We start from the raw sequence: 13,360 nt of genomic DNA on the forward strand, positions 1-13,360 counted from the left end.
AAATGGGTGTACTGCAGGTTTCCGACAGAAACGAGACTGAATGTTGTGAAAGATTCCATTGCCCGGCAGAGAGCAGCGCAAATTTCCAATGTGTACTTCTACAAGAAAACTACACTTACAAGTAGTACTCCGATAATCACTGAGTTTGTGAAAAAGTTACCACCATAGAAGTGCTGTGAAGGGCATCCGGAAGCTGTTGAATTTGATGAAGGAGCCAGTGATGTTCCATTTGTTGATATACTGCTATTTCTAAAGCAAGATAAAGTTACTGTTGAAAAAAGGGAGGCTGCAAAGGAGATGGAGAGAAGAAGCAAGTTCTTGAACAGTTTAATTCAGAAGAAGAAAGCCAAAGAGCAACAGGATCAGAACGGGCGGTTTAGAGACGTCAATGGACCGGGCCGGGCTGACTTCAGCTCGGCCCGTTGGGCTAATGGGCCGGGCCCGAGGCCAAACAGTAACGGGCCTTCGGGCCGGCCCTTTAAAATATCAAGGCCCAAAGCACGGCCCATATACTAACATGCTTTAAAATGGGCCGGGCCGGGCTTTATTAAATGGGTCGGGCCTTATTAAATGGGCCGGGTCGGGCCTTATTAAATATTTAAAAAAAGTTTTAATTAAAATTTTTAAACACAAATTATTTTTTAATTATTAAAATCGAGGACAATACCCCGAATATTTTATTTATAATCCCTCACTTATGGCGGAGGAATACCGTGGTTACATGATAAAAAATATTATAAATTTCGTGAAAAGGAAAGCCTAACCATGCTGTTAATTTTTGTCTGAACAATGTTACGTATACGTAATTTTGGATATATAAATAATATTATTATATAATTAAATATTATTTTATTATTAATTTAAAATTATTAACTTATATAATAATACATTATCTTTAACCTTATTTACATACTTTTATATATATATATAGAGTTTTATTGATCTTATAAATTTTCGCATTCATAAATTGAATCTAGATGTATTATCTAGAAGCATACATGCATTCTGTGCAAAATCGTTTTCTCTCTTATTTTAGCATGTGAAATCAACAATCTTAATTTAGACTGATTATTGGAACACATACATCTTCAATCAATCATCAATAATTTCAACAAAACAACCTACCAAAACCGTACATCTTTGTATAAATCTTAATTCTTTTTTTCTTTTTCAAAATAAAAAATATATATATATATTTTTTATATCTATATATCAAAAGGGCCAAAGCCAATAAAAATGCAATTCAAAGTTATGCAACAAAATCGTAAATACATATGGAGAATTTGCAGCCTCAAACATTTTCTTATTTTCACCTTCTGCCATTTGGCAGAAGCAAATTCTTGCTTCTGCCGCAAGGCAGCAGCTTCTACTGCCTTGCGGCAGAATACTGAAAAAAATTTAAAATATATATAAACAGTGTCGTGTCGGGCCGGGCCTCCGTTGGGTTTAATATTAAAGCCCAAGGCCCGGCCTAGTAAGCCCATGGGCCTGGCCCGGCCCGCTACAGTACTGGGCCGGGCTTCGTCGTGCTCGGGCTTTTTCTCGTGTTTCGGGCCAGGCCTCCATTCAACCCGGCCCAATTGACGTGTCTAGGTCGGTTTAATGTTTGTGTCAAAGCCTCTGATATGCCCCTTCCTCTACAACACAAAGCCTTCAAATGCGCGCATGACCACCTTGACTCTATGCCTCAAAAGCTTGACAGTAAAGACCTTGCTCTTGCTCTCAAGAAGGTAAAAATAAATAAATAAATAAATAAAATTCTGGTTCAAGATTGACTCTTTTATAATGTTCTTCTTCCAAGTTTTCAGCTTTGATTGTTGGTGTTTGAATTTGCCATTTCAGTGTATAGAGTAAAGGGTATCAAGCAATTTTGCATACTTTGATTCCTGCTGTTTGATTTTTTGTTTCTTTTATGTCTGTGGATTGTTGTATAATCTTTTCATTGTGTTATACGGAATGTTTCTGTATTCATTGTGTTACCGGAGAATTGATGTTGAATTGTGTCCGAGGAGCAACCAAGTGAGGGTTGTTTTTGAGTGTTCAAAGGTTCAGTGCAATATCAAGGACAAGAATAGCAAATGGTACGGGGAATGCAAGAGCTGCTGCGTTTGCATTCAAGGTGTGCCCAGTGTTGTGCATGTGTGGATTATGATGAGGAAGAAGAGGCTGTTTGTGTGGATATATTGTGATCAGTTTGTTGGCTTCATCTTCCAAAATGTGATTTCTGTAACAAGCCTTATTGTAAGCAGCCTGCCTACCTGCAGAGAGTTTCTCCTGGCTCCACTGGCTTTCACATTTGTGATAATTGCGAGAATAGCATTGGCAAATTAATACGAACACATTAACGTTATATAAATTTATTTAGATAATTTAACATGATAGTATCTAATTTAGAGATTTTGAAATAAGAAAAAAATAAACAATTACATCATCCACTCAAATGTTATTATATCAAATTGTATGAGTAAATTTATATAATTTGTCTGTACATAGAGTATTACTTTCTTCAGTTTGTAGAAATTTATATATACGTATAGTTTTATTCATTTAAATGAGACCATATTGCTTAATCTTACAGAAAAAGTTCAATTTGGTAATGTCTGTTTGACCATATGAACAATCATGCTACAGGTAAAAATGCACACCTCAGAAATCCTGATCAAAGAATACAATCAAATTAAGCCTAACAAGATAGTTACAACAATATCCAATGAACTTGTTTGAGAAATACTAGCAGTTGTCGCCGCATTTTTGATTAAATTTGCCACCCTAGATCTCCTTTTGGGAGGAACAAAATTGGGTGTACTGCAGGTTCCCAACAGAAACAAGACTGAATGTTCTGTGAGATTCCACTGCCCAGCAGAGAGATGCGCAAATCTCCAGTGTGTATTTCTACAAGAAAACTGCACTCACAAGTAATATTCCAATAATCACCGAGTTTGTGACAATGTTACCACCATGGAAGCACTGTGAAGGGCATCCAGAAGCTGTTGAATTTGATGAGGGAGCCAGTGATGTTCCATTTGTTGATATAGTGCCATTTCTTCCATTACTACAGGAAAAACCAGTGTAAGAGAAAATTGACAAGGGGACACAGTATTAACATAGCAAAGCTTTAATGTATACCTTCCAGGAAATATACAAGAACCATGACCTGAGAGAAATAAACAACATAAGAAAATAGATAGATGTTAGCAAGGAATAAAAGAACAAATCATAGAAGATAATTCATGAAGAATAACAGTATGTTTGCATGCATCTATTTCTAATGAACAGAAAAAACAAGAATATCTATTCAGAAAACCAGCATGAATCCTTAATAGAATTTCTCGAAAAAATTTGACAATGTTGTGTTTTTCAATTATGCACTAAATTGATCACATGACTCCAAGCAAACTTATATATGTTAAATTATCAGGTAACAACAATGAAACACAAGTCTGGCTACTGCTTTTAATGTGGAGATGTGATAACTTTTCCCACAGAGAAGACACTCTTTGAGAATACCATCAATGCTCCCTAGTTAATCCATTTTTAAAAATACTATGCTTTACATGCAATGCCGTGGTTACTTACTTGGATCTGTTGTAGTGATGGTAGCCACCCCTTTAAAATCACAGGTCCCAGGAGATTTACCCATTTGTTGAAAATAAGCATTGAAAGCATATGTTGAATGTGAAATCACATTATCTGGCTCATAACATGGCTGACCTTGCAATAACACTGAACAATCAACTTTTCCAGGACCACAAGCCCAATCAAGTGCTGCCTGTAGCATCTTCCGGTCAGCACCATCCTTTGCAACACAAAAGGTTTGGTTTGTAGTGTCATTAGCCAAAACAGTCCCAGCACCTGTCAAATGTAAGACATATACTGGTACTCCACTGGCATCAAAAAGCCCCCAGTTCTTCTCAGAGACTGATCCAGGTCTCGTATCTTCATTGTAAAGCTCATAAATATAGGTGCTGACTGCAATCCCAGGGTGTTTAGGTGTTCCTGTGTTATTAAGCACATGCCTGATCAAGTTACTGTTGTATGTGTTAGCATTATCAATTGTTGCATCTGGTTCAGATGAGTCACCCTTTGAAGGCCAGCCAGACTCCAGCACGACAATTGGGATATTGGTAAAGTTTAGATCAGACATTGCAAAATATGCAGCATCAACGATAGCATCAAAGACATTAGTATAATGTAAAAGAGTGTTAGCATCCACTGCTTCCTTATTAGGAGGGAGGGGGCGGAAAAGAGCATAGTCCAATGGAATTACACCATTAGATTGCATGTAATCATAATATGGATATACATTGAGCATAAGGGAAGAACTGGTGGACTGCAAAAATTTTAGCAGCGGAACCATGACTGGATCCCAGGAGCGATTAAAGAAAGCTTGAGATGGAGGAAAGGAGTCAAGTATGATAGAAGAAGAATGTGGGGTAGAGACTTTAATTTGGCCATCAAGATTAGAGGCAACTAGGGCGGAATGGATATACTTCAAAGCAGAGACTAAGACTGGACCTGCATTCGGGAGCACTGTGAGGACTTCGGATCCAACAGCAATGACAGTGATGTTGGTGGCAGGGACATGAGCTATAACATTGCGAGCAACCCAGTTGGCTGCAGTGGCATTGGACTGACCAATACCAAGGAGCTGATCATTGGGAACAGAAACAGTCACTTGGATTCCAGTATTGGCAAGGGCACGAAGCATGGCTTGGTCAGCATCATAGAGCCTGACATGTCTAAGATTCTGAGCCTTGAGGAGGGCCACTACCTGAGTTGGGCTTGGCATGTCTGAAAGGTCTGTACCAATGTTCACACCAATGAAGGCATCTGCAAGAAGTTACAATAAGGGAGCAAGTTATGACAAGCAAATTATCCTTGTTCCATCTAGGAAGAGCATTACAATATCGATGACCATAATATACTTGGTCTTAGAAGCCATGAAAAAAAAAAATGTGCACAAAACAAACAGGCATGCTGCAAATGAAAGCAAATACCGAAGCATGGAATATTTTGCTTTTCCTGTGTATAGTTATCTATTTTCCAATTAACCAAAGAGGTGTCAAAATGTGTCATTACCCATGTCGCCTAGCAAGAAGGATATGGACACAAGGTCCATCACAAGTACAAGGCACAAGCACTGTGCTAGCACATAACAACTTCAACATGGAAAACTTATAACCATAGTGCAACTACTCTTAAAAACTTTATACACCATGAAATGAGCACAAAATGCATAATCCCAAACAAAGCAAGTACCATAACTCTTGAACCCAAATGCAGATAAGATAAAGGTTTCAATCATTTAGTACTTCAGCCTTTGGGACCATTTACTCTTAAAGTGTTTTCATTCAGTAGTAATTTTCATCAACTGCTACCTAAACATCTCATGTTTATTCATGACTAATTAAAGTCATTTTCAGGTAGATGTGATATTCAATATAGAGTGATATGCAATGTATGTAATTTAAAATACAAAAAGATAATATATATATATATATACACACACACACACAGACATTAGTAGCACCTCCTAAACTTGGCCCTTTTTGAAGGCCACATATTTTTTTTATGAGCGTTAGGTTGTTTCTCTGATTTAACCATGTCCCTGAGAATTGGTAACACAGCTGGGAAGGTGATGGTTTTAGACATATAATACAGAAGACCAACTCAACAAGAATGTCATCTTGCAAACAATGAAATGACAACACCACCCTTAGAAGTAGGGATGGCAATTTGGACCCGATTTTAGGGGCCTCGACCCTCCCCGACCCTAACGGGGAGGGGATTCCCCGATAAAAACGGGAAAAGGGGCGGGGATGGGGATAAAAAAAATCCCCGTAATCGGGGACGGGGATACATGCGTCCCCGCCCCTCCCCTCCCCTCCCCTCCCCCTAAATCTAATATATTAATATAATAATTTATAAACTATTAAGTTTTAGAAAATTTTACATTATGATTTATTAAAATTATAACTTTAATTTTACTAATTTTTGAATTATCAATTATTAGTTTTTACTAATTTCTAAACTATTAATATAATATATTAAAAAAACCTAGAATTTCATTATCATAAAATGTAAATGCACCAAATTAATTTTATTTCAACTTCAAAACTTAGTTAGTCAATCCACTAGGTTTTACACACAAAAAATAATAAATTATAAACTTAATAAAATCAATTGAAGTGAATGAAAAGTGTTAAATTTAATGTTATTATAAAATTACCCTAAATCACATACATGAAGAGCTACTAATGAAGAGATTGATTATTGCATATTGTTAGATTTTATAAAAACTTTATATTTGAACTAAAATAACAAAGAATATTTTATAGCTCTTGTAGCAAATGATAGTTTGGAAAAATATGATTTATTTTATTTATTGAAATATATAAAAAAATTAAAATTTATATTTATGGGTATGGGGAGGGGATTTTTCCCCGCGGGGACGGGGCGGGGCGGGGATGGGGAGGGGATTTTTCCCCACGGGGACGGGGCGGGGATTTTTCCCCACGGGGACGGGGCGGGGATGGGGAGGGGATTTTTTCCTGCGGGGACGGGGAGGGGATGGGGAGGGGATTTTCCTTCGCGGGGAGAGGATGGGGATTATTTTTTATCCCCGCAACGGGGACGGGGCGGGGACGGGGATTGATATCCCCTACGGGGACGGGGACGGGGATTGATATCCCCTCCCCGCCCCTCCCCATTGCCATCCCTACTTAGAAGTATTCATGGATAAGATTAAACAGTTGACATAAATACACCCTTAGCTCAAGGGCATTTGAGTCCTAAAAGATAATATTCTACAGATTTAGTCAGGTAAAGGACTGCCACATGAGCTGGGAAGCAAAATGGCTGAGATTCCCATTAAATAAAGCAAAGAAAAAGGTCCAAATTACAGAATTTTACCATGATGACAACAGAGTAATTTGACCAAACAAATCAAAGACAGGAATTTTGATACAAACTCCGATGTTCAAACCTCTCCATTTCTTCTTATAATAAACACATTAATGACAAAGGAAATCACTCATGAAATCTGGGGGAAGAAAAGCACATAAAATCTGTAAATAAACAACCACAACAAAGACAAATTATACCAGAAGATTCAAATCAAAATTTTCAAATAAAAACACAACCAAGTTTAGAACTTTCAAGCTTATTCACAAAGATAAGAAAAACCCACAAGATAACCAAACAAAACAAACGAAACGCGCATAATAAAACCAACTACAAGCTGAAAGAAACTGACCTTCATCAGCGGAGACGGCGGAGACTGATAAGTGAAGAAAAAGAATAAGAAGAATCAAAGCCATTTGTAATGAATCTTCTTGTTTCTTTTCTGCAACAAACAATAATAGTAATATTTATGAAGGTTTAGAGAAGTAAGCAAAACGAGCTCAGAATTTAAAAATTTGTTTAAAACCTCGTAAAGGAAATCTAGAGGAAACCCAAAACCCCAGAAAGGAAAATGAAAAAGAATCAAGAGTGAGAAAAGTTTTAGCTTCTTTTGAGGTGGGCTGGAAGTTGAAGTTCCTAGTAGTGAACTCAAACTGACGGAGTTTAGTTTAGTTGAAACTTGAAAAGACACGGAGTTTTGTCTTGTAAGAGAATCCGGACGTTCTCACTCAGGCCACCATAATTAAATATTTATTCAGCTTATTCAAAATTTAACTGAAATTTAATTAATATGTACATTTATTTTTTTACCTGATTATAATTTAAGTGATAAAAAAATTTATATATAAAAATATAAATATTTAATTTAATTTAATAAAATATTAAAATCAAACTCTTAATTTATACGGTTGTAAAATTGATTATTATATCTAAAATTTATTTTATTTGATATAACTAATTCGATCTAAAAAAATAATGATCTAACTTAAATAAATTTATTTATTACAAAAAATATATATATTTATTTAAGATATATATTTTTTAATTTAAAATATTATATATATGTAGAAAATAATATTATGTATATTTAATGTTATATTTTAATTAATTATTTAAATAATATATAATTATATATTATTCAATTACTTAATTATGTATAGAGATAAATAGTTGTATTGGTGAGTAAATTATTATATCCCACTCACGTTCGGCAAATAATTTTCGAGCAATTAAATATATAATAAATAATTTGTCACTTTAAACTAAATTTTATTGAAAAAATATGAATGATCGCGGAAATGTAAACATTATTTTCTCTTTCAAAATATTAAAAAAAAAATCCGCCAATCAAAATTGTTCGATTGCATTTTGGTGGATGGGTTGGACCAAATTGCACCTTTGTGACGGTGTACCAGCCATTTGTATTTGACCAAACCGACAAAGATCATCATTAAGAAAAATAAATTAGCTAGAAATAATGAGGTTATATTATCTTCTTTAATAAATTTTAATATATAAATATATATTTATATATATTATTATATAATTAAATAATTATAAATTAAAAATAAAATAATATTTAATTATATATATATAATTAAATATTATTTTATCTTTTTTAGTATTGTGATAAATATAAATATATTCAAATTTAATTATATTTAATTTTGAATCAACTTATTTTATACCAAATAAAATATGATTCAATTTGAAAAAAATTAATCTTAAATTTAATTGAAATTTAAAATAATATTGATTTAGTATATATTAATTAAATATAATATTATTTTAATTTATTTAAATCAAATATTTACATATTTATGAGTTTAATAAATTAATTTAAATTCAGTTTAATAATATAAAATCTTTAAGCTTCAGTTCAAACTTATCTATCACCAAACTTGTTTCAAACTGATTTAAATCCAACGGTTAATCGGGCTCGATAGTTTAGCTTTAGTGCACCTGAAGAAGACCCTTCTTTAATTGAGTTAAAACTTATTTTAATCTGATTGTATAATCTGATCTATCATGTTGCTCGTGTATCAGGCACGCGCTCTCTTATTGATGGAAATCACAGCCTCCGATGCGCATGACTTTATTTAAGAGCGCACAACGGCTAGATTTTGATGAAGATTTTGTGCTTCAGAAATCGAACGGGTGAGATTGAACAAAGTACCACAGTAAGCATTGAGGCGTACCGCAGAAAATAAAGTTGCTTAGGCGAATCAGGCTTTGTCTTTAATCATTTTGGTGTTAGTGTTGTTCTTGTACGGGGCTGGGGTCAGTTAATGCAGGGTTCGAGTCACTGTCTACGAGGAGAATAGCAGAGGGGAGCTGACGTGGCACTTCTGGACTCAACGGTCATATTGTGAACGTGGTTTAGAATTGTTTGTTTGGGTTTTTCTTTTTTCTTATTCGGGACAAGGACAGAGCGTAGCTCCACACTCATGGGGGATAAGGTTATAACCGTTGAGGGATAAGATTATCCTCACGAGGGAGGTCCTATTGCAAGCCTACTAAAGGAAAGGTGTGTTAAAATGTAATTAGCAATGTTATGTGTACCCATTTTTGATACATAATTTATATATACAGTAATGTGTCATCATGTAATTAGATAATTTTAAAACATGTGTCATCATGTAATTAGATAATTTTAAAACATGTGTCATCATGTAATTAGATAATTTTAAAACATGTGTCATCATATGATAAAGAAATATTCAATCACATGATAAATAAATATTCAATCACATAATAACATCTCATCTGTATATACAAATTGTATACCAAAAATAGGTATACATAGTTTTATTGAAATGTAATGCTAGCTGGATTATGGAAGTAAAGGTATAAATTCTCTCCAGTTTTATTTTAAAATTAATTTTTAGATTTATATGATATAGTAATTATAAATATATTAAATTCGAATAAAATTAGCTTGAGATCAAAAGTTGGCTCGATTAGATTTGGTTTGATTCTAATTCGTTTAATTTGAATTTGTATCAAATTCGAATTAAGAGATTTGATTCGTTTTAAATTCGAGTTAAAAAAAGTTCAATTCAATTTCACTAGCGAGCTAAGTAGATAGTTTAATTTGATTTGAACTTCGCTCATGACTCTATTTAAATTATGTTAAGTAATTGTTAAATAACGTTATTTTATCGATAAGTCACAAATTTGAATAATAAATCTAAGCTGCATATTTGAGTAATGTATTTAAACTATAAATTCAAATTGAACTCAAAATCAAACTTAAATTGAAATATTTTCATTTAAATCAAACTCAAATCGACTTTAATATTGGCTCGACAATCCCAAACTGAGTTATTTTATATTCGAACTGAACTTAAGTTAAAAGGTATTCTGGCTCGGTTCAGTTTATATTCAATCCTAATTATGAAATTAATCACTAGACTCGAGATTCTACTTATTTGGTTATTGATCATTAGATTCAAGGGTTCATCTATTTAATATCGATCACTAAATTTGAAGGTTCACTTATTTTGTATGATCAATTTTTCTCATTTAAAAAAAATAAAAAGAAAGCACTAATTTGCATTATTTAGTGGGGCACTTTGGGTAATGATAAATCCAATAAATTAGAGTAGTATTAAGCATATAAATATTTTTGTTATTAACTTATACATAATAATACGTGATTAAGTAATTTAAATTTAAAATGAGAAAAAAATAAATAATTATATTACTCAATCAAATGTTTTTATAGGTAAGTTAATAATAAATAATTATAATTAAGATTTTGCAATAAAACTGTAATTTAGCAACAAAACCCTAATATAAGGCCCTACATCTTTCAATATTTAACTCTCACTTTACAATTAGGAAGTAGGTCGAAACAAGTTGCTCGCAATCAACTTGAGATTGACTCGACACAAGTTGAGCTTTGCTAATGTTAAGTTGAGCTTAAGTTCAATTTTTGAACTGAGCTTTGGTTTGTGGGTGCCCAACTCAATGACTTTGTAAGCTTATAACTGGACTTAAGTAAAAATATTAATAAACTAAAAACTATTAAATCTTACACTCACACCCAAAATTTTTATTTTTATGCTTTAAATAGAGAAAGTTATTATTAAATATATAAATTGCAAGGTTAAAAGAGTAATTTAAAAATAAGGGGTTAAATGTATTTTTTAAATAGAACTCGAATAAATCAAAGTTGTTTTGAGTTTAAACCAAAATCTCACCAACTCAACGAGTTTATACTCTTCCTAGGTAACTGAGTTGAGCTCTAGCCAATCATGAATTGGCTCAACTTGACTTTTACACCCTTATTTACAGTATCTCACACTAAAAACCTGATTTTAAGTAAAAATAAGCAACAATAAAATTATATGCATAAGTGATGATATGTTACCATGTGATTAAGTGATTTCAAATTAAAGATAAAATAACACTCAATCACATGATAACAAATCATCGTTTGTGAGTTTTTTACTTATTGTTTATGCATATAATGTACTCAATAAGCAATACCTCTACGTATTAAGCAATCATGATTTGATTTATAGAATGAGTGGGTTTTTTTCCTTAATTAATTAATCAACAAAACTATGTGTGCAAATAATAAACATAAACTTATACACAAATAATAATATATTATTATGTTATTGAGTGATTTTGAATTAAAGATAAAATACTATCCAATTACATAATAACATATTATTCTTTTTTTGGATAAGTAAAATTATATTAAACAAAAAAAAACACACACACAACAGACTTACAAATAAGGTATCATAAACAACTTAAGTTCATCTTGTCCAATGGGCAAGGATAGCATACCAAAACTAAAGGTTGACACAAAACAATTTAACATCGAGCCTTTCTTGAAGATCTATCAAAATTCCTATAAAGATAGAGTTCAAAATGAGGTTATGTTATTTTTTGTACATAAGTTTGTATATATTATGTATATATATATTGTTACTCTTAATTAATACACATGAAATTTGCTTACTTTTAGCGGAATATAGGCAATATCAATTATGTGTACTTTGGATTCTTGTAGTTTACATAGGTTGTCCAATTAGTGGGACATACATCAACTAGGTAATGCGTCATGTAACTGAATTGGTTTATGTGAGAAGGTAAGTGAGTCTTTTGAAATTCAAGACAAGGCTCTTCATCTTTGTGGCTTTAATGGGCTGTCAAAGGGAGAGATAAAGAGAGAGAGACCGATGCCAAAGGGAGAGAAAGTGTTGGAAATGAGAGACCGCTAGAGATAACACTGGAGTAGCGGTCAGAGAGTAAAGAGTAAAAGAAAAATGTTTTTTTTTTTTAATCTGGTCTAAAAGGGAAATTATTATATTTTAGAGTTTAAAAAGGAAAATAAGATAAAATTTTAATTTATTTTTAATATTATTGATAAAATAATTATTTCACTCTTAAAACTAACAAATTTAACAGTTCATAAATAGATAAAAAAGTTTTTTTTAAAATTAAAAGAACGAAAATTTGGAAAAATATCAATCTTCAGGTGGAAATAAGACCTTTGGCCTTAAAATTATAGTGGAACAAAAATATCATTTTTATCCAATAATATTATATAATTGAATTTTTGAATATTCAATTAAAATTTAGATTATGTGCTATTATATAATTAAATATTATTTCATATTTAATTTAAAATATCTAATTATATTATGATGTAATATTTAAAAAATTCAATTAAGATTAAAAAATTAGTACACATAATTTTTTAAATAAGTATTCAAACGACTACATGCATAATCTTTCCTCCATGTTCTTATTTCTCAATCTCTTTTTATCGAATTAGAATTCATTATGTAATTAGAGTTTAACATAAATTGAATTTGTTCAATTTTCAACTTAAAAGAGTTGAGTTTGAATAAGAATAACTCTGATTTAACTTTATTAAGTTATCAAAAAATTGTTGACAAATTATATTTATCAACTTTTATTTTTCATCTCGATAACTTTTTTTCTTCTTCGCTAATTACTTTTCTGACTAATTACTTTTCCGACGAACTCATTGTTAATTGAGTGAGTTAAACTTAATTTTGATCTCGAATTGACTATTTTATATTTGAACTAGAGTTAATACTTATTTAGACTCAAATTAAATCAAATGTGTTTAAAGAAGTGTTTGATTTATAATTTGAAATTAATTTTTTAAAACTTTATTTAAAATTTTGAATTATATATTAATATTTGAAAAATATGTTTGTTTGAAATTCAATATTGTTTTCGTATAAAAATAATAAAAAACCGTGGAAATATTTTTATTTTATTTTTCTAATAATAAGTTTTTACTATTGTACTTTAAAATTGCTCCGGAAAATATTTCACATTCCTTATTTTCAAAAATAGAAAAATTGTAGGAATAATAATATTTAAACGGGTAAAATTATTATTTTTTATTAAAGTGATTAATTTTATTTTTTTCTAGAATTGAATTTGTAAATTTTTTTTATTG

General features: G+C 31.7%; 1 protein-coding gene across 3 annotated transcripts; it reads right to left on the minus strand.

Moving 5' to 3' along the window:
- Positions 1-98: 98 nt before the first annotated feature.
- On the minus strand, positions 99-7,602 carry LOC123212991 (glucan endo-1,3-beta-glucosidase 3). 3 transcript variants are annotated; one of them, XM_044632286.1, is made up of 5 exons: positions 7,430-7,596; positions 7,256-7,345; positions 3,577-4,830; positions 3,127-3,154; positions 2,498-3,052 (listed from the first exon to the last, which is right to left on the minus strand). In XM_044632286.1, the coding sequence occupies exons 2-5, from the start codon at positions 7,317-7,319 to the stop codon at positions 2,893-2,895; spliced, it is 1,506 nt and encodes a 501-aa protein (XP_044488221.1). In that variant the 5' UTR covers positions 7,320-7,345; positions 7,430-7,596; the 3' UTR covers positions 2,498-2,892. The 3 variants fall into 3 exon arrangements, with proteins under 3 accessions (XP_044488222.1, XP_044488221.1, XP_044488220.1); XM_044632287.1 differs by lacking the exon at positions 2,498-3,052 and adding an exon at positions 99-240 and having other exon boundaries at positions 7,256-7,602; XM_044632285.1 differs by having other exon boundaries at positions 7,256-7,595.
- Between the last annotated feature and the right edge of the window lie 5,758 nt (positions 7,603-13,360).

This window comes from Mangifera indica, chromosome 4, assembly GCF_011075055.1.
Source record: "Mangifera indica cultivar Alphonso chromosome 4, CATAS_Mindica_2.1, whole genome shotgun sequence".
NCBI classification, from domain to species: domain Eukaryota; kingdom Viridiplantae; phylum Streptophyta; class Magnoliopsida; order Sapindales; family Anacardiaceae; genus Mangifera; species Mangifera indica.

Coding starts and splice junctions, on each gene's coding strand:
- LOC123212991 (XM_044632286.1), bottom strand. CDS start 7,319: ATGGCTTTGATTCTTCTTATTCTTTTTCTTCACTTATCAGTCTCCGCC. Junction 4,831..7,255: donor CGCCGTCTCCGCTGATGAAG/GTCAGTTTCTTT, acceptor AACTTCTTGCAG/ATGCCTTCATTGGTGTGAAC. Junction 3,155..3,576: donor CATCACTACAACAGATCCAA/GTAAGTAACCAC, acceptor TATTTCTCTCAG/GTCATGGTTCTTGTATATTT.